At 44.2% G+C, this 21,030-nt stretch overlaps 1 protein-coding gene across 1 annotated transcript in view; it reads right to left on the bottom strand.

Moving 5' to 3' along the window:
- Positions 1–2,964: 2,964 nt before the first annotated feature.
- LOC103170379 (triadin-like) overlaps positions 2,965–21,030 on the bottom strand; it is a 192,661-nt gene continuing 174,595 nt past the window's right edge. The window contains exons 18-20 of the mRNA XM_039911187.1: positions 6,822–6,860; positions 5,052–5,084; positions 2,965–3,598 (exon numbers count right to left, since the gene is read on the bottom strand). Of these exons, the coding sequence (XP_039767121.1) occupies positions 3,468–3,598; positions 5,052–5,084; positions 6,822–6,860 (203 nt within the window). The 3' untranslated portion in view covers positions 2,965–3,467. The remainder of the gene's footprint in view (positions 3,599–5,051; positions 5,085–6,821; positions 6,861–21,030) is intronic.

Raw genomic sequence — 21,030 nt, 5'->3', positions numbered from 1 at the left:
TTTAAATGGCTTCCACAGCTTCCCCTCCAGAATATGAAACCACCCACACCTGGAGTTGTTCTTAATGAAATTTCATCTTACCAGAGCTGGTACCTTCACCAAGAATGAACCCAAATTTGGCAACAGAGCTGTATGGCACGTGAGTACACCGAATGGCTTCTCCCTCACATCGTCTGGGCAATAGCCACTTGGCGATCCATGGGTGGTAGGCTGAGAGGACCAGATCATTATTATACGATCATGTAGTGTTTTAACACCCCCAGGATGACAAGAGGTAAGAAAATTCAGTTTTAACCCCTGCCACATACATGGTGTTATTATGGATCTCACTATGGTTATTATCATATAAGTTTTCCTAGTAATGAAAACAATTATCATATTTATAAAATAATTATAATTTATAATAATGGTAATAACCATAAGCCCCTGTAGACTGAAGCTCGTTATGGGCAGAGAACCTGATTGCTAGTTCTGTTTTAGTTCTGTATTCTCCCACAAGCTTAGTACAGTGCTCTGCACATAGAAAGCACTCAATAAGTGCCATTGATTGATTGATTGGTAAGGACAATAAGCAGCAGAAAAGGGGTGTGTGTGTGTTTCTGAAAAGTGAGGAGAAGGGAGAGGAGGAAGGAGAGAGACAGGGAGAAGGGAAGAAAACAAAGATTGAGAGAGAGAAAGGAAAAGAGAAAAAGGGGAAGGTGCCGGGAGAGAACAGGAGAGGGAGAATGGGGATTTTAAAACCAATCGATTGAAAAGTCATTGAACAGGAAGCCAGTGTCATGTTGTTAAGGTTCCCAGAGTTAACTCTTCCCGTTCTTAGCCTTCCAAATCACCCGCTATTCACAACTGCATCCATGCGCTTAATACAGTGCTCTGCACATAATAAGCGCTCAATAAATACGACTGAATAAATGAAAGTCCTCAGTAAATGCGATTGAATGAATGAATTCATTTTCAGAATGCTAGATTTACAGCTGAAAGAGTTTTAGAAACCCTCCCCAAAACAAGTCAGTGAGTTTTCCAATCATATTCAGGCCTTAAATGTCATCCTAGCAGAATCTCACCATGTATGTCATGATGAGGCAAATTTTGAAAGTCTACCTTTTCACAGCCAAACTAGGATCACTCGCCTTACAATTGTTTGAAGATGCAGATTCAAATGAGGTAGGCTTACAAAAAGGATGCCAAATCAGTCCACTTTTGAACAAGTGTCACCATCAACAAAAGGTGGATCCACTTGTGATAACTATGCATTATTTTGCTCAGGTATAGGGTTATTGTATTGCTAAAATGATAACGTCGGCAGACTGAATGCCATTTCGGCTTCACTCAACTGTGTACTTGGGTGAGAATGAAACAAAAAATCTAACAGCCACACAAATCTGGGAAAGGACTCAAAGTGAGAACTCCCTCCCCCACCACTGTAGAGGTAGGATGTGCTTTCTAAAGACACTTTTGAATATCACCTGAGTTTTCACTACTCAAAGCCCTCCGATGCTTTTCTCATAATTGTCATGGTTCTTCAGGTAGGCATTAAGTCTTGAGGTTCCTATATTAGTTAGGGAAATTGAGGCCCAGGGGAATTATGTGGATTGTTCGGGGTCTCACAGAATTCACTTGGGGTCTGGAGGGACTTGGGACCCATGGGGCCTAACTCTCAAGATCCCATTTTCTTCCTCCAGCCCACTCGGCCCTTCATAAAATTATGTTTTCGGAAGGCGATCGAGGGGCCCAGCTATTCATTCTGAATTCATATCATCCAGGGAACTGGCCCAAATGGCAGGGTGAGAGTCACCCTCGGCTCTACAGGCAGCCTTCAGTGGCCACACGGTGAGAATTGTTTGGAAAAGGCCAGTTTTGTTTTAACCTTGTCCAAGGGCTAAATCCCTTGGGAATGAGCGTCATCAGATGGATAGATGTTTCTGTTGACTTTTGCCAAGTGAATTAGGCCGATAGGACCTGAACAGGGTCTACCAACTCAACTCACGCAGGTTTCTAAATGCCCATCAGGCTGGTAACAGATCGGCAACTACTAAATTAGCAGATTGATTTTTAAGTTGAAAGAAAATCTTGAATTTCCTGAACCCAACAGGGTCATGGTCAACTTAAACCAAAGAACGTCAATCTCTTGACAGAGATTGTTTCAGTTCTTTGGCTAGGGTCATAAATCAGGTCGCAACTGTAAACCTTTGTCCCACATGGGGCTCTGAGGTTTGAGGCAGAACACGGCTAAAGAACTCATAAATAGTAAATACTATAGAGACACGGTGAAGGGGACCCGGAGAATGGCAACAGCCACCTAGTGAAACACCTTCTTGTCCATGTCATTCCTTTTGTTGGCTTTGATCACCAACAATGTAACAAAACGTGTAAAAGGAGTCTAAGCTGACATTCAAATATGTTCCATTTTGGGAGAGGCAACATCAGTTTTTCATTCCCCTCAAGGAGGAGTCATCAAAGTGAACTGAAATATATCAACGCTTATGCATCGTTCATTTTCAGTGACTGCTTCAATATCTCATCCTGTTGGCTTACCAAAGTTACCATCTGGAACCGTTTTGCGGGCAGTGTCTAAGGCTATTAATAAGACTATTTAAATAAGACATTTCAAAAACTGTCCCACCAGGACTGTCTAGTTGAATTGGAATTTTTACAGCTGATCGGGCTATTGACTGGGTTTGAGCTCCAAACTATTTTCTAGGCAAATTGTGGTTCCTTAGATTTCCACTTTGCCTCTGTGATCTGATGCACCAGCTACAGAGAGACATTTTGGGATGTGTCAAGGACAGTGTGATGAACTTGCAAAAAACACATCAGGTGAACGGGGTTTAGTTTCCAAGCACAGCCATCACTTAGCTACATACATGCCTGAGCAAGATGATGCTCTTTCACTTCACCTTACAGAGGTTTGCAAAGTTCAAACACACACTTAATACAAATGTAGACAGTTATACAACAGACAAGTGCTGGGGGAACTTATTATTAAGAATTAGCAACTCTTCTTCAAATCAGGAATTCCATTTCAGGCTGGGTTTCGATGCTGTTCATGAAAGAATCTTGCCCCAGTTTTCCATTTCTTCCTTTAAATAGCTCACGGGGAAAGTTGACTTTAATTACACTCAACACAAATCAGACATTTCAGATCGTAAGCTCCTTGAGGGAAAGGGATGATGGGTACTAAGTCCATCCTGCTCTCCCAAGTGCTTAGTGAGCTACTTTACACAGAGCAGACACCCGATGCATGCTTTTGATTGATTGACTGACTGGTTTAGAACTAGCCCAGGAGCTTTTAAACCCAAGGGGTAGATAGACCTACCCCTAGGGTCCGTAGTGACATTTTCCGATGCTGGTGGTAGGCTGGATTTCCATTCTGATAGACGTGGGTATCACTGTGGAACAGAGTCAGTCTAGTATTCAAAACCTTTTTAAAAAAACAAAACTTCAAAAATCACAGGTGGCATGACACTCTACTGTCCTCGGGATTTCTGCCCTGCTGACTTTGCAGTCTCTGGAGGGTGGTGAGCTGGAGTCACAGGGAACTGAAAGCCGTATCCGTTGTACCCATCCAAGTAGACGCACTGGAAGAAACTGATTGGGCCTACAAGACAAAGACGCGGATCAATCAGTCAATGGTATTTAATCAAATAGTGGTATTTATTGAGCACATACTCTACGCAGAGCACAATACCTGGGGGAATGTTATACAAAGAAGTTGATAATCAATCAGTCCTTTTTCATCATATCTGTGCAGACCTTACTATTTATCAGGCACCGTTCTAAGCTCTGGGGTAGATAGAAGCTAATCAGGTTGAACACAGTTGCTTTCCAAAACGGGGTTCAGAACCTGGGTGCCCGTATTAGTTAAATTATGTAACCAGAGTAAGTAAGGTTTTTTTGTTTTATGGTGTTTGCTAACCCTTTACTCTGTACCAGGAACTATACTAAGTGCTCGGGTAGATACAAGATTGAACATCGTCCCTGTCCCACTTGAGGCTCGCAGTCTTAATCCCCCATTTTACAGGTAAGGTAAGTGAAGCACAAAAAAGTTAAGCAACTTGCCCTAGGTCACATAGCAGACAAGTGGCGGAGCCAGGATTAGAACCCAAGTCCTGATGACTCCCAGGCCCAGGCTTTATCCACTAGGTCATGCTGCTTCAACCGTATTTACTGAACACTAACTGGGGGCAGATCACTTTACTAAGGATTTGGAAGAGTATAATACGACAGAAGTTGTAGAAACATTCGCTGCCCACAGTGAGTTTGCAGTGGAGAGGAAGAGAAAGACATAATTTAATTTACAGGTATGTACATAAATAATTTACAGATATGTACTGTAAGCCCGTCAAACGGCAGGGACTGTCTCTATCTGTTGCCGACTTGTTCATTCCAAGCACTTAGTACAGTGCTCTGCACATAGTAAAGCGCTCAATAAATACTATTGAATGAATACCATGGACTGAGGGTTTGGTGTGAATACCAACTGCTCAAAGGGTACACATCCAAATGCAGATCCTAGACATGTAGAAAATATTACTTTGTGATTAGTGATTGTGATTAGTGCTTTCCCATCAGTCATCTCATTTTACCCTCATAACATCTCCAATTAAGGTGGGGAGAGGCCGGTAATATTCTCCTCAAGTTGCAGTTGAGGAAGCTGAGACCCAGGAAGGCTAAATGACTCACTTGAGTTCACACGATGTCTCAGTGAACTGTTGGGAACAGTGAGATTCAATGCGGCCTAGTGGAAAGAGTAAAGGCCTGGAGGTCAAAGGCCCTGGGTTCTAATCCTAGCTCTGCAATTTCCCTGCTGTATTGACCTGAGGCAAATCACCTACCTTCTCTGTACCTCAGTTTTGTCATCCGTAAACTGGACGTTCACTACCTGTTTTCTCTTGTAATATGACTGTGAGGCCCTTGTGAGATAAGGACTTGTGTCCGGCCTGATTATCTTGTACCTACCCAGTGTATATTACAGTGTTTGGCACCTAATACACACTTAACAAATATTATCATTAGTATCTGGTCCCTGACTCTCAGATCTGTGTTCTTACCACTGAAACACTCTACCGTTTGCAGCTTTAAATCTAGAACACAAGCAGAGTAGAGTAGGGAGTTAAAGTCAAGACAGTCATTGAAAACTTTTGCCTCCTGTAAGAGTTTGATGACTTCTATTCTCCCATCTGGAATTCTTCCCTCTGGAGGACTGTGGGGAAAATGTCTTCCCTCTGTCTACTCCTTCATTCTCCCTTTCCACAGGAGGGAGAACTGGATCCCGATTTACAGCGTGGCTCAGTGGAAAGAGCCTGGGCTTCGGAGTCAGAGGTCATGGGTTCGATTGCCGGCTCTACCACTTGTCAGCTGCGTGACTGTGGGCGAGTCACTTAACTTCTCTGTGCCTCAGTTACCTCATCTGTAAAATGGGGATTAACTGTGAGCCTCACGTGGGACAACCTGATGACCCTGTATCTACCCCAGCGCTAAGAACAGTGCTCTGCACATAGCGCTTAACAAATGCCAACATTATTATGTCATGTCCAAACCCTACTATATAGACAGAGAATACGAGCTCCACCACTTTTCTGCTCCGTGACCTTGGACAAATAAGTTATCTTCCCCGTGCCTCAGTTCCCTCATCTGTAAATTGGAGATTAAGACTGTGAGTCCCGTGTGGGACATGGACTGTGTCCAACCTGATCAGCTTGTATCTACCTCAACACTTCGTACAGTGCCTGGCACAAAGTAAGTGGTTCACAAATACCATAAAAAATGGTAATTCCCTCTTATTTCTGTAGCTGCTTCCCAAAAGCCGTTAAACCAATCAATCGATAAACCCCACTGAAGTATTGTATTAAGAGTTTGGGGAGTGCAAAACATTTTGGCACACATGGTCCCTGACCTCATACTTTCATGCATACCAATGATTTTAAAACTGCAAATAACTGGGGGAGTTTGGAATAGCACATTTTGCATGTCAGCTAAAAATAAGGGCAAAACTACATGTTTGTTATACTTTGAGGAAGTTTTTGAGTAAGGAATAAAAATTCCAACATTCCCAAAAGAATCCTGGGACAGGGCAGAACCGAATGTTTGAAAGACCATGATTTTCTATTTCTTTTCATTGTGGACCTTCTGAATTGGAGGCTTCTGTTACTGAGCCACAGAATGGTTTTCCACAAATACTAGTCTCTTCAAAATCCCAGTTGTGCCACTTGTCAGCTGTGTGGCTGTGGGCAAATCACTTAACTTCTTGGTGCCTCAGTTACCTCATCTGTAAAATGGGGATTAAAACTGAGCCCCACGTGGGACAACCTGATCACCTTGTATCCCCCAGCGCTTAGAACAGTGCTTTGCACATAGTAAGCGCTTAACAAATACCACCATTTTATTTATTTTCTTATCTTACAACCCCTCCAGCTCAGAAGGATTTGGCTGACACCCAGGGTGGCAAGTTTCTTGTTTAAAAAGTGACCAATTTTACTGTTACACCTATTGGCTGTGCTGAAACTCTTTTTTGGGGGGGATAAGATTACTGTCCCTTCTGGGCGGGAACGAAAAAACCCTCTCAAGTTTATCACCACACACATCTTGAATTTAGAAACTCCACATTCAGGGATGCCTTTCAATCAATCGATCCATCGTATTTATTGAAATGCTAACTCTATGCAGAGCACTGTAACTAAGTTCTGGGGAGAGTAAAGCAAAACAGAAGTAGCAGACACATTCCCTGCCCATAATGAGCCTTCTTTGAGGATGAATGAAGATTATATACAGAGAGAAAGGAATAAACATCTCTCAAGCCCTCAATCAACTGTGAAACTCACCTCTTTCTTTCTTAGTGGATGTGATATCTTCAGATTCTTCTAGTGGGAATGGAAAATAAGAAAGTTAAAATAGAGGTTGTGGATTAGGCGCACAGTTTACAGTCCATGTAATTTACAGTCATTTCTGCTATTCCGTTTGCTTTAATTTTACATTTTAGATAAAATGTGATGGAAGACACGGGGAGCATAGTTATCATTACGTGGCAGTTATCGTCCCATCTCCCTCCTAACCGTTCCTCTCCAAACTCCTTTAGCCAGTTGTCTAAACCCACTGTATCAAGTTGGAATCCCGGGTTCGAATCCCGGCTCTGCCACTTGTCAGCTGTGTGACCGTGGGCAAGTCACTTAACTTCTCTGTGCCTCAGTTACCTCATCTGTAAAATGGGGATTAAGACTGTGAGCCTCACGTGGGACAACCCGATTACTCTGGGTCTACCCCAGCACTTAGAACAGTGCTCGGCACATAGTAAGCGCTTAACAAATACGGACATTATCATTATTATTAAGTTCCTCTCCTTCAGTTCTCTCCTTTACCCCCTCCACTCTGGCTTCCATCCCCTTCACTCCACATTAACCATCTTCTCAAAGGTCACCAATGATCTCCTTCTTGACAAATCCAACAGCCTCTATTCTATCCTATTACTCCTCAACCTCTCAGCCGTCTTCAACACGGTCGATCGTCCCCTTCTCTTGGAAACATTATCCAGCTTCGGCTTCACTGAGACCGTTCTCTCCAAGTTCTCCTCTTGCCTCTCTGGCTGCTCATTCTCAGTCTCTTCACCTCTGCCTCCCATCCCCTAACTGTGGAGTCCCCCAACGTTCAATTCTAGGTCTCCTTCTATTCTCCATCTCCACCCACTCCCTTGGAGAACTCATTCACTCCCATGGCTTCAACTCCCACCTCTATGCAGATGATACCCAAATCTACATTTCCAGCACTGACCTCTCTCCCTCTCTGCAGTTTCACATTTCCTCCTTCCTTCAATACATCTCTACTTGGATGTCCTACCATCACCTCAAACCTAACATGTCTACAACAGGACTTCTTAGCTTCCCACCCAAAACCCTGTCTGCCCCCTGACCTTCCCATCACCGTAGACAGCACCCCACAATTCTTCTTGTCTCAGAAGCCTATAATCTTGGCAGGATCCTTGACTCCTCTCTCTCTTTCAACCCACAGATTCAATCTACCAAGTGGTTTAAGCATCATTGATAAAATCCACCCTTTTCCTCTCCATCCAAACTGCTACCATGTTAATCCAAGCACTTTTCCTATCCAGCTTTGATTGCTATATTCATTCATTCATTCAATCGTTTTTATTGGACGCTTACTGTGTGCAGAGCACTGTACTAAGTGCTTGGAAAATACAATTCGGCAGCATATAGAGACAATCCCTGTCCAACAACGGGCTTCCTCCTTGCTGGTCTCCCCGCCTCCTCTCTCTCCTTCATTCCATCCACATTTCACTCTGCTGCTCTGAACATTTCATCTACAAAAACAATCAGTCCATTTTTCCCAACTGCTCAAAAACCTCCAGTGGTTGCCCATCCACCTCTGCATCAAACAGAAATTCCTTACTGTTATCTTTAAAGCACTCAATCCCCTTTCCCCGTCCTATCTCACCTCGCTACTCTCCTACTACAACCCAGCCCAGATACTTCAGTCCTCTAATGCTAACCTTCTCATTTTAACTCGATTTCATCTCTCTCACTGGTGACTTCTCACCCAGTGACAGACAATTACTCTTCCCTGCTTTAAAGCCTTATTGGAGACACATCTCCTCCAATAGGCCTTTCCTGACTAAGCTGTCTTTTCCTTTTCTTCCACTTCCTTCTGTTGCCAAGCCATCTTTTCCTTTTCTTCCACTCCCTTCTGTTGCCCTGACTCTCTCCCTTTATTCATCCTCCTCCCAGCCCCAATTATGTCCATATCCATAATTCATTTCTTTATATTAATGTTTGTCTCACTCCTGTAGACTGTAAGCTTGCTGTGGGCAGGGAATGTGTCTGTTATAATGTTCATTCATTCATTCAATAGTATTTATTGAGTGCTTACTATGTGCAGAGCACTGTATTAAGCGCTTGGAATGTACAATTCGGCAACAGATAGAGACAATCCCTGCCCACTGATGGGTTTACAGTCTAATCTCCCAAGTGCTTAGTTCAGTGCTCTGCACATAGTAAATGCTCAATAAGTACAATGGATTGATTGACTGACTGATAGAGAACTGACTTTGAATATGTTTCATTGAGGTATTACTCTGCCAAGAACGGTGTTTCAAGTACATTAGACTGTAAGCCCGTCAATGGGCAGGGACTGTCTCTATCTGTTGCCGATTTGAATATTCCAAGCGCTTAGTACAGTGCTCTGCACGTAGCAATCGCTCAATAAATACTATTGAATGAATGAATTCATGATGGGATATTGGTACAACTCTGCAATCAGTCCTTCTTTTGCATTATCAACTGGACCAATCGCAACTATTTAAAACGTACTGTTTACTAGAAATGTGCCTCAGTTTCCTCATCTATAATTACCTGTTCTCTTCCCACTAAGACTGTGAACCCCATATGAGACAGGGACTGTGTCGATCCTGCCTGTATTTCATCTTTGCCAGCAATTAATGTAGTGTTTGGTGCAAAGTAAGTGCTTAACAAATAATCCTTGTCCCTTTAACACCTTATGTCCCATTGAAATGATTGGGTCTATTCTGATTGTATTGTTTTCACCACAGAAATAAATGAAGGGAGGGCATGTAGTACAAGCTTAACAAATATCATGATTATTATTACTCATAATAACTATTCACATAGCACACATTTTGCGTAACATGGGGTTTTACAGGAATTCAAGTACCCTTTTTTCTGGAGGAAAAGGTGAAATTAGCAATTACATCTTTCTAGGGTTGTATAATGAGAGAACAGGAGAAAAAACACTGAAGGTGGTATCTCCCATACTTCTGGAGTTCTTGACAAGTTATCGGTGCCCTGTGGCTGGTTTGAAAGTGAAATAGAGAAGTTGGAGGGAAGGAAGAAGAACAGCATTTTTTTCACTAAACCTGCCAAATATGGGGTCGACATTCCGCTCAGTGAAGGGAGACAGAAGATTACCAGCTGAAACATTCACTGACTACGTCATCTTCCGGAAAGACAGCGCACTCTAATCTTCAGAGCACTACCTATCAGGGGTGTGTTTTTCTCTGCTCTCTCAAATAATTTCCAAAGCTGCTAAATGGGAAGAGAAATGGTCTGATGATCGGTTTTATTGCCTATGGATCAACAGGATTTTGTGCTGATCATGGCACATAGTAAGCGCTTAACAAATACCATGATTATTATTATTGTTTAGTTTAATGTGATACATCCCACAGGGAAGGGCATCTCACCTGGATGCATAATTGGAAACTGAGATGGGAATAACTTCCAGAACTTAGTAGAGTTCTTGGCAAGTAGTAAGCGCTTAACAAATATTATTATTATCGTTATTCCATAGAGCATGCAGACTAATTGGTTCATCTGCAGGCTGAATTTCTCAGAATTCCAAACGATGATCTATTTTTACCCCTTCTCAAATGGAAAGCCCTTCCCAGAGGGGGACTACCTAATACTTTGCTGTCTCCCCCGTTTAGACTGTGAGCCCATTACTGGGCAGGGATTTTCTCTATCTGTTGCCCAATTGTACACTCCAAGCACTTAGTACAGTGCTCTGCACAAAGTAAGTGCTCAGTAAATATTAATGAATGAATGAATAATACACTATGATGATCAAGACGTCCGGCTCTTCTTGCACATTTGAAAGATGACTTTTCAGGATAATAGCTCCGTGGTAAAATATGGATTCATTCATACGTTCCTTCATTCAATAGTATTTATTGAGTGTCTTTGGTGTGTAGAGACCTGCCCTGGGGGCTTCAGAGAGAATAATAAGAGTGGGCAAAACATTAACCATCACTACTCAACAAGGAGCAATACACAACATGTAACCCATAACGTAAGCAGAAAGCAAACACTCACAAATATCAATCAATCAATCAATCGACTGTATTTACTGAGAGCTTACTCTTTGCACAGCACTGTACTAAACACTTGGAAGACTGTAATATAACACTCTCCCATTGTGTCCTTTGGTAGACACAGTCCCTGCCCACAGCCGGCTTACAGTCTACACACACATGTTAACTTTCATTCAATTTATTCACTTATTCGATCGTATTTATTGACACTTACTGCATGTGGAGCGCTATGTTAAGTGCTTGGGAGAGTACAGTATGACAATAATGGGACACATTCTCTGCCCACAGTGAGCTTACAGTCAAGAGGATGAACTCACAGTCAAGAAGAGCAACATACCCATGAATTCATTCATTCATTCATTCATTCAATAGTATTTATTGAGCGCTTACTATGTGCAGAGCACTGTACTAAGCGCTTGGAATGAACAAGCTGGCAACAGATAGAGACAGTCCCTGCCCTTTGACGGGCTTACAGTCTAATCGGGGGAGACAGGCAGACGAGAAAATGGCAATAAATAGAGTCAAGGGGAAGAACATCTCGTAAAAACAATGGCAACTAAATAGAATTAAGGCGATGTTCATTTCATTAACAAAATAAATAGGGTAATGAAAATATATACAGTTGAGCAGATGAGCACAGTGCTGAGGGGATGGGAAGGGAGAGGGGGAGGAGCAGAGGGAAATGAGGGGAAAAGAGGGTTAAGTTGCGGAGAGGTGAAGGGGGGCAGTAGAGGGAGTAGAGGGAGAAGGGGAGCTCAGTCTGGGAAGGCCTCTCGGAGGAGGTGAGTTTTAAGTAGGGTTTTGAAGAGGGGAAGAGAATCAGTTTGGCGGAGGAGAGGAGGGAGGGCGTTCCGGGACCGCGGGAGGACGCGGCACGGGGGTCGACAGCGGGATAGGCGAGACCGGGGGACGGTGAGGAGGTGGGCGGCGGAGGAGCGGAGCGTGCGGGGTGGGCGGTGGAAAGAGAGAAGGGAGGAGAGGTAGGAAGGGGCAAGGTGACGGAGAGCCTCGAAGCCTAGAGTGAGGAGTTTTTGTTTGGAGCGGAGGTCGATAGGCAACCACTGGAGGTGTTTAAGAAGGGGAGTGACAAGCCCGGATCGTTTCTGCGGGAAGATGAGCCGGGCAGTGGAGTGAAGAATAGACCGGAGCGGGGCGAGAGAGGAGGAAGGGAGGTCGGAGAGAAGGCTGACACGGTAGTCTAGCCGGGATATAACGAGAGCCCGTAACAGTAAGGTAGCCGTTTGGGTGGAGAGGAAAGGGCGGATCTTGGCGATATTGTGCAGATGAAACCATATTGTAAAGGTGAATGAATGCTCCCACCACCCATTTACATCCATACGCACGTGCACATGCACGCCCCAAATACTCATACTAACTCCTACCCACACACATATGCCACTCACACACCAACACACATCCAAATACACAAGTTAATGGTGTAGCCAGGCAGGATCACTAGGTCATCCTTGGAAATGAGACGTTAGGTCCAAGACTTTATGCAGAGGAACTGGTTACAGTGCCTCGAGTGTGAATAGCTCTCTCTCTTCCATACCACTCGTGTTGCTGCTGGTACACACTGAGTGCACCAAGTGAGTTGGTCTGTGAGGGTGCAGCCCATGATATGTATGCCCTTCACCTAGGTTAGCCAGCAGGAAGAACTGAGGTTATTATTAATAGTAATAATAGTAATAATGGGATTAGAAGCAGCGTGGCTCGGTGGAAAGAGCCTGGGCTTCGGAGTCAGAGGTCATGGGTTCGACTCCCGGCTCTGCCACTTGTCAGCTGTGTGACTGTGGGTGAGTCACTTCACTTCTCTGGGCCTCAGTTACCTCATCTGTAAAATGGGGATTAACCGTGAGCCTCACGTGGGACCACCTGATGACCCTGTATATCCCCCAGCGCTTAGAACAGTGCTCTGCACATAGTAAGCGCTTAACAAATGCCAACATTATTATTTGTTAAGCACTTACTATGTGCCAGGCACTGTGCTAAGCGCTGGGGTGGGCACACACAAATCTAGTTGGTCACAGTCCCCATCCCGCATGGGGCTCGCAGTCTTAATCCCCATTTTACAGATGAGGGAACTGAGGCACAGGGAAGTGAAGGGACTTGACCGAGGCCACAGAGCAGACAAGGGGAAGAGCCGGAAATAGAACCCATGGTCTTCTGACTCTCAGGCCCGTGCTCTGTTCACTACGCCGTGCTGCCCTCAGGCCCCCTGATTTCCAGAGTGGTGCTATTTCTTTCCCAGTGGATCAATAGCAGGGCTACCTAAACATATACATAATGCTGTTACACCTCCACACAAACACGCATAAATGCACATGGGCACACAAATATTTGTGTGTGAGAAGCACACAAAATAATATTGAGAATATTGAGAAGAAAAATACAGAAGAATTTTGAGAAGCAGCATGGACTAGTGGCAAGGGTTTGGGAGTCAGAGGATGTCGGTTCTAATCCCCCCTCTGCCACCTGTCTGCTGTGTGACCTTGGGTGAGTCACTTCACCCAAGTGATCACTTCACAAACTGATTCTCTTTCCCTCTTCAAAACCCTACTTAAAAATCACCTCCTCCAAGAGGCGTTCCCAGACTGAGCTCCTCTTCCCCCTCTACTCCCTCTGCCATCCCCCCTTTACCTCTCCGCAGCTAAAGCCTCATTTTCCCCTTTTCCCTCTGCTCCTCCACCTCTCCCTTCCCCTCCCCACAGCACCGTACTCGTCCGCTCAACTGTATATATTTTCGTTACCCTATTTATTTTGTTAATGAATTGTACATCGCCTCGATTCCATTTAGTTGCCATCGGTTTTTACGAGATGTTCTTCCCCTCGACGCTGTTTAGTGCCATCGTTCTTGTCTGTCCGTCTCCCCCGATCAGACCGTAAGCCCGTCAAACGGCAGGGACTGTCTCTATCTGTTGCCGACTTGTTCATCCCAAGCGCTTAGTACAGTGCTCTGCACATAGTAAGCGCTCAATAAATACTATTGAATGAATGAATGAACTTCACTTCTCTGGGCCTCAGTTCCCTCATCTGTAAAATGGGGATCAAGACTGTGAGCCCATGTGGGACAGGGACTGTGTCCAACCTGATTAGCGTGTATCTACCCCAGTACTTAGAACAATTCTTGGCACATAGTAAGCACTTAAATACTATAACGATAATAACAGTAATAATAATGGTATTTCTTAGGCGCTTACTATGTATCAGGCACTGTTCTTAGTGTGGGGGTGAATACAAGCAAGTCAGGCTGGACAGAGTCCCTATCCCAGGTAGGACTTACAGTCTCAATCCCCCATTTATTGATGAGGTAACTGAGGCACAGAGAAATGAAGTGATTTGCCCAAAGTCACAAAACAGACAAGTGGAAAAGCTGGGATTAGAACCCATGACCTCCTGACTCTCAGGCCCACGCTCTAGCCACTACACCATGCTGCTTCTTTAATATTATTAATAAATATTTGCATTCACTCAGACCTATAGGTCAAAAGATGATGGCTCAAGAATGTGGACATGTGTAGGAATTGACCAGGAAAAGGGTAGTTAACAACAAACCCTGACTCCTAGAAGTTTCTCTGAAGATGGAAGACCATCCTTCAAGAAGCCCTGGCTGAAACTGCTGTCAGGGAGTTTAGTTTCTTTCAGCAAAGTGCTACAAACCACTCCTCTAGAGTTTCCTGGGTCCTGCGCTATGCTCCACCTGGGCAAATTTCTGTCATTAATATCCAAGTTCCCTGGCTCTTCAGTTTTCCTCTTTCAAGACTGTTGACCAACCAAGTTCTCATGACCATTAGCGAAAGCAGGTGGCCACTGTGGGGCATTCTCAGATGTGGGACGCCTGCAAAGACCCCTCGCCCTCGCCCTGGATGGAAAAAAAAATGAAATCCCCAAGTCTAACATGGTATCATGGCACAGTAACACTGCAGTAGGTTGCTCTAGGTTGTATTGTACTCTCCCGAGTGCTTAGTACAGTTCTATGCACACAGTAAGCACTCAATGAATACGATTGAATGAATGAAAGGATGCCCACTTGGGGGTTAGCAGAGGGTCTAAGAAGGACCCGGGGGGAATGCTCTGCCCCACCCTCACCTCTGTCCTTCCTGGCGGAAGTAACATCCTCGATGCTTTCTAGAGGACGGGAGAAGAAAAGCAGCAAATCAGTTATTGGGCTTCAGCTTTTCCAAACGAGTCGCACCGACTTTCAGGCTCACGTGTAGCCTAACTCTTTTCACCCTTTCATGATTCACCAAGTCTTAATAGTAATAATAATAATAATGTTGGTATTTGTTAAGCGCTTACTATGTGCAGAGCACCGTTCTAAGCGCTGGGGTAGATACAGGGTCATCAGGTTGTCCTTCGTGAGGCTCACAGTCTTAATCCCCATTTTCCAGATGAGGTGACTGAGGCACAGAGAAGTTAAGTGACTCGCCCACAGTCACCCAGCTGACAAGCGGCAGAGCCGGGATTTGAACCCATGACCTCTGACATCAAACAGAACTCTTTACTTTTGGTGTTAAAGCACTCGATCATCTCTCCTTCTCCTAACTGACCTCATTCATCTCCCACTACAATCCAACTCACATATCTCCTTCCTTTAAAACCAACCTACTCTCTGTATCTTGTCTCGCCATCGGCCCCTTGCTCGTTTCAATCAATCATCCTCCCTCTTACCCGAAACTCCCTCTTCCTTCATAGCTGTCAGACCAGCACTCACCCCATCTTCAACGCTACGAAAACTACGACTTTTCCAAGCAACCTTCCCTGACTAACCTCTCATTTCTCCATCCTATTCTCCTTCTCCCTGGCCTATGGATTTGGGTCTGTACCACCTAAGCACTCTGATACTCACCCCACTCCCAATTTAACAGCATTTAAGCATATACTCTGCTGCTTTGTCTCCCTGTTTCATTTTAATGTTTGTCCCCCCAAATAGATAGTAACCTTCTTGAGGCCAGGGATTGTGTTTACCAACTCCACTGTATTGTACTCTCCCAGGTGCTTAGTATAATGCTCTTCACCCCATAAACACTCAATACCTACCATGAATTGATGACCCTTGCCTGGTACAGTGTTTGGTTGACTTGAATAGGGGAAGGTCCAGAGGCAGAAAGTAGCTACCCTGCTTTGGAGGGAGAGGAGCTAGCCAGAGAGAAGCAGCATGGCCTAGCGGACAGAGCACGGGCCTGGGACTCAGAAGAACCTGGATTCTAATCCCGGCTCTGTCACCCGTCTGCTGTGTGAGGTCACTTAATTTCTCTGTGCCTCAGTTTCCTTATCTGTAAAATGGGGATTAAGACTGTGAGGTCCAACCTGATTAGTTTGGATCTACCACAGCGCTTAGGCTTACAACAATGCTTCACACGTAGTAAGCACTTTAAAAATGCTGTCATTATCATTATTAGAGAGGAAGGCCTGTAGTTAGCCTCAGCAAGCTTTACTTTATGGACATTGTTATTATTATTATTATTATCTCTCTAGTCTTCTAGACATGTTCAGCCCCCTCTCCACAGCCAACACAGTTAGACCATAGCTTTCGAAGGGCAGGAATAAAGTCTTGGACTTTTTCCGTGTGTGACTCCTGAGTGCTCTGCCAGAGTAGTCATTCAGACGGTAATGCTGCTGATTTACCGCCTAAATATTTGGTCCTCCCGGCTAGCAAGCATCTTTTGGGCAGGGAGACCAAGAAAGAGGGGACTAGTTTGTTCCCAAATTGCTGGCTATCTCACACCTGCCTTCATTCAGCTCTCTTTTTACCCTTTCCAGATGTATTTTATTCCTTCATTCAGTAGTATTTATTGAGAGCTTACTCTGTGCAGAGCACTGTACTAAGCGCTTGGAATGTACAATTCGGCAACAGATAGAGACAATCCCTGCCCATTGATGGGTTTACAGTCTAATCGGGAGAGACAGACAGACAAAAACAATAGCAATAAATAGAATCAAGGGGACGTACATCTCATTAACAAAATAAATAGGGTAATAAAAATATATACAAATGAGCGGATGAGGACAGTGCTGAGGCGAGGGGAAGGGAGAAGAGGAGGAGCAGAGGGAAAGGGGGGGAAAAGGGGGCTTAGCTGAGGGGAGGTGAAGGGGGGAGCAGAGAGGCAGCAGAGGGAGCAGAGAGAAAAGGGGAAGCTCAGCCTGGGAAGGCCTCTTGGGGGAGGTGAGCTCTCAGTAGGACTTTGAAGAGGGGAAGAGAAAAATCTTTGAAGAGTTTGGCGGAGGTGAGGACGGAGGGCATTCTAAGACCGCGGGAGGACGTGGGCCGGGGGTCGACGACGGGATAAGCGAGAACGGGGGACGGCGAGGAGGTGGGCGGCAGAGGAGCGGAGCGTGCGGGGGGGTGGGCAGTAGAAAGAGAGAAGGGAGGAGAGGTAGGAGGGGGCAAGGGGATGGACAGCCTTGAAGCCTAGAGTGAGAAGCTTTTGTTTCATGCCGAGGTCGACGGGCAACCACTGGAGGCTTTTAAGATGGGGAGTGACATCCCCAGAGTGTTTCTGCAGGAAGATGAGCCGGGCAGCGGAATGAAGAATAGAATGGAGCGGGGAGAGAGAGGAGGAAGGGAGATCAGAGAGAAGACTGACACAATAATCCAGCCAGGATATTATGAGAGGCTGTACCGATCAGATAGCCATTTGGGTGGAGGAGAAAGGGCGGGTCTTGGTGATATTATAAAGGTGAGACCGGCAGGTCTCGGTGACGGAGTGGATGTGTGGGGTGAATGACAGAGCTGAGTCAAGGATGACCCCAAGGTTGCGGGCTTGAGAGACGGGAAGGATGGTCGTACCATCCACAGCGATAGGGAAGTCAGGAAGAGGACAGGGCTTGGGAGGGAAGATAAGGAGCTTTAGAAGATAAGTATATTTAGAAAATATACTATTTCTACTAGGATTAATCAATCATTCATTCAATAGTATTTATTGAGCGCTTACTACGTGCAGAGCACTGTACTAAGCGCTTGGAGTGAACAAGTCGGCAGCAGATAGAGACGGTCCCTGCCGTATGACGGGCTTACAGTCTAATCGGGGGAGACGGACAGACGAGAACAATGGCAACAAATAGAGTCAAGGGGAAGAACATCTCGTAAAAACCGATGGCAACTAAATAGAATCAAGGCGATGTACATTTCATTATCAATTCTATTATTTGAGTACTTAGTGTGTGAAGAGCACTCTGCTAAGCACTTAAGGAGAGTACAATATAATAAACAGACATCTTCCCTGCCAATAGTGAGTTTACAGTCTAGAGTTTATAATCTACTTACTACTACTAATGATGACGATGGTATTTGTTAAGCATTTACCATGTGGCCAGCACTGTAGTAAGTACCAGAGTAGATACGATGCAATTGAATAATAACAACGATGGTATTTGTTAAGCGCTTACTATGTGCCAAGCACTGTACTGATCCTATCAATCAATCAATCATTCACTGATATCTGTTGAGCGCTTAATGCGTGTAAAGCACTGTGCTAAGTGCTTGGGAGCGTAGAATGAAAGGAGTCGGTAGATGCGTTCTCTGCCTTCCACAAGCTTACAGTTCAGAGGGGGTTCACCATCTAAGGGCTTGGCAAAGAAGGAAAAGAATTTAATTCCCATTTTATAGATGAAGGAGCAGAGAAGTTAAGTGTCTTGCCCAAGAAGAGAAGCAGCATGGAGTAGTGGATAGATCATGGGCCTGGGAGGCCATGGGTTCTAATCCTGACTCCACCACTTGTTTTCTGTGTGACTTTAGGCAAGTCACTTCACTTCTCTGTGCCTCAGTTGCCTCATCTGTAAAATGAGGATTGAGAAGGTGAGCCCCTTGTGGAACCAACTCGATTTGCTTGTATCCCCCCCTGGAACTTAGTACAGTACCTGGCACATAGAAAGTGTTTAACAAATACCACTGCTATTATTATTATTATCATTATTATTAATAAGAAGGAGCTAAATTCTGAAGTTCCTGTTTGGGCTAAAGTAAAAAATCAAATATTGAATCTCTTCACCATTTCTAGGATTGCTCTGTGTGTTGTTTTGAACTTCTGTGCTTAAAAAGTTTAAGGTATTTTCCAACCTACTGAATCTTCAGGGAGAGACTGGTAATTTTTAGTCTGCCGGTCTTTATTCCCCAAGAACATTGGCCTTTTTCCTGCCAGCACAATAACTAGCTGATATAAGCAAAGCGTTATACTGAATGGAATAAGATTCATCTTTCTGGAGCAACCAATCTAATCTCAGCTTTATTCTTTATTGTTCAATAAAATCAGTTTAGTATTATTGCTGGGATATAGCCTACATATTTCAAAAGCGAATTATTAAAAAAAAAAAAAAAACCAGGGCCAAAAAACAACATTTCAAGGAAAGGTCAATTTTTTTTTTTTCTAAATCAGTTCACCCCTGTATTTACCTAATATCAAATCCCATTACTAAAGAAAGCGGGAAGCAAAATGATCCCAGCCGAGGTCACGTTCCCCAAATCTTGTTTTTCTGTCTCAGGAACATAATTTGCCAGTCCGCGCTGCCCCGGCAACCCTGAATGCTAAGAAACAATCAGCACTTCAAAGGAAGGCAAAACTGGAACTTTTCCATGGTTTCCCTTACATTGTGAGCAAAATCTTCACTCTCTCAATCCATTTATCTAATCTTCATGCTTATCCTCACTTGGAGTTTGGAGCGTTATTGCGGAAGAAAGCTTTCGAACTGTACCAGCATATTGAATAGGAAGTGCTTGGGCTCTTCATTTTTAAGCTTCATCTATAGCTGCAAGCTTCTTGAGGGAAGGAGTCATATCTGAATCAATCAGTGGTACTTTTTCATTGCTTACTATGTGCAGAGCACATATTAAGTGCTTGGAAAATACAATATAACTCAGTTGTAGACAGGCTCCCTGCCCACAGTGAGCTTACAGTCTAGAGAGAGAGACAGACATTAAATGAAAAAAATAAATTACAGCTATGCACCTAAGCGCTGGGGGGCTGAGGGTGGGGTTCATTCATTCATTCAATACTATTTATTGAGCGCTTACTATGTGCAGAGCATTGTACTAAGCGCTTGGAATGTACAAATCGACAACAGATAGAGACAGGCCCTGCCCTTCGACGGGCTTACAGTGTAATCGGGGGAGACGGGCAGACAAGAGCAATGGCAATAAATAGAGTCAAGGGGAAGAACATCTCATAAAAACAATGGCAACTGAGTAGAATCAGGGTGATGTACATCTCATTAAACAAAATAAATACAGTGATGAAAGAAAATACATAGGATGATGGGTGGGGTGAATAAAGGACACAAATCCAAGTCCTAGAAGATGTCTGTTGCATCTTTCCTAAATTTCCTCGGCTTCTAGTATGCTACTCTAAGCAGATAGTCGACGAATTATGTTGCTGCTGCTGATTATGTTAACGACAAGGATGAAGCTGTTGAGGTAATGCGAGGAAACAGCCATACAAAATAAGTTGAAGTCTAGCTTTGTGGCCTTGAGGAAAAAGCATGGTCAAGAGTGTCAGAAAACCTGAGTTCTAATGCTGGCTCTGCCACATGTTTGCTGAGTGACCTTGGACAAGTCACTTATCTTCTCTGTGCCTCAGTTACCCCACCTGTAAATCCTACTCCCTCCTATTTAGACTGTGAGCCCTATGTGGGACAGGGACTGTGTCCAACCCGATTCACTTGTATCTGCCCTAACATTTAGAAAAGCGCTTTGCACATATTAAGCACTTAAGAAGTACCTTAATTATTTATTACTTATTCATTATTCTCCCAAGGAGTTTAATTCTCTTTTCTTTTCAGAAGGGGGAAAAATACTGCTGCAGTTCTGTGGTTGAGTGTATAGATCCAGGAGATATGGGTGTTAATCCTGGCCTGCTGTGTGACTTTGGGCACGTCACTTAGCCTCTCTATCACCTCCCTTTTTTCGAAAATAAGGATGATAATACCCGCCTTTCCGAACTTCACAGAGAAGTTGTGAAGTTAAATAATGGCGAAAGAACTTTGGAGAGATGAAAGCACAATATCAATCCGAGGCATTAGTAGCATTGGTATTAATGGACCAGTACAAGCACTTTATGTTCATCTCTTGGGTCAAATCGCCCTGATTTATACTGCATTTAAATGGAACTCAATTTATCCCTCCCTTTATCCAGAGGGTCACCCTGCTGCTTTATAAATCTTCATGTTCTAAGCTATTTTCAAAATGAAAACTTCCCCATCCT

This window comes from Ornithorhynchus anatinus, chromosome 2 (assembly GCF_004115215.2).
Source record: "Ornithorhynchus anatinus isolate Pmale09 chromosome 2, mOrnAna1.pri.v4, whole genome shotgun sequence".
In the NCBI taxonomy this organism is placed as follows: domain Eukaryota; kingdom Metazoa; phylum Chordata; class Mammalia; order Monotremata; family Ornithorhynchidae; genus Ornithorhynchus; species Ornithorhynchus anatinus.
The sequence above is the reverse complement of the archived record's forward strand: the minus strand, read 5'-3'. Positions and strand labels throughout refer to the sequence as shown.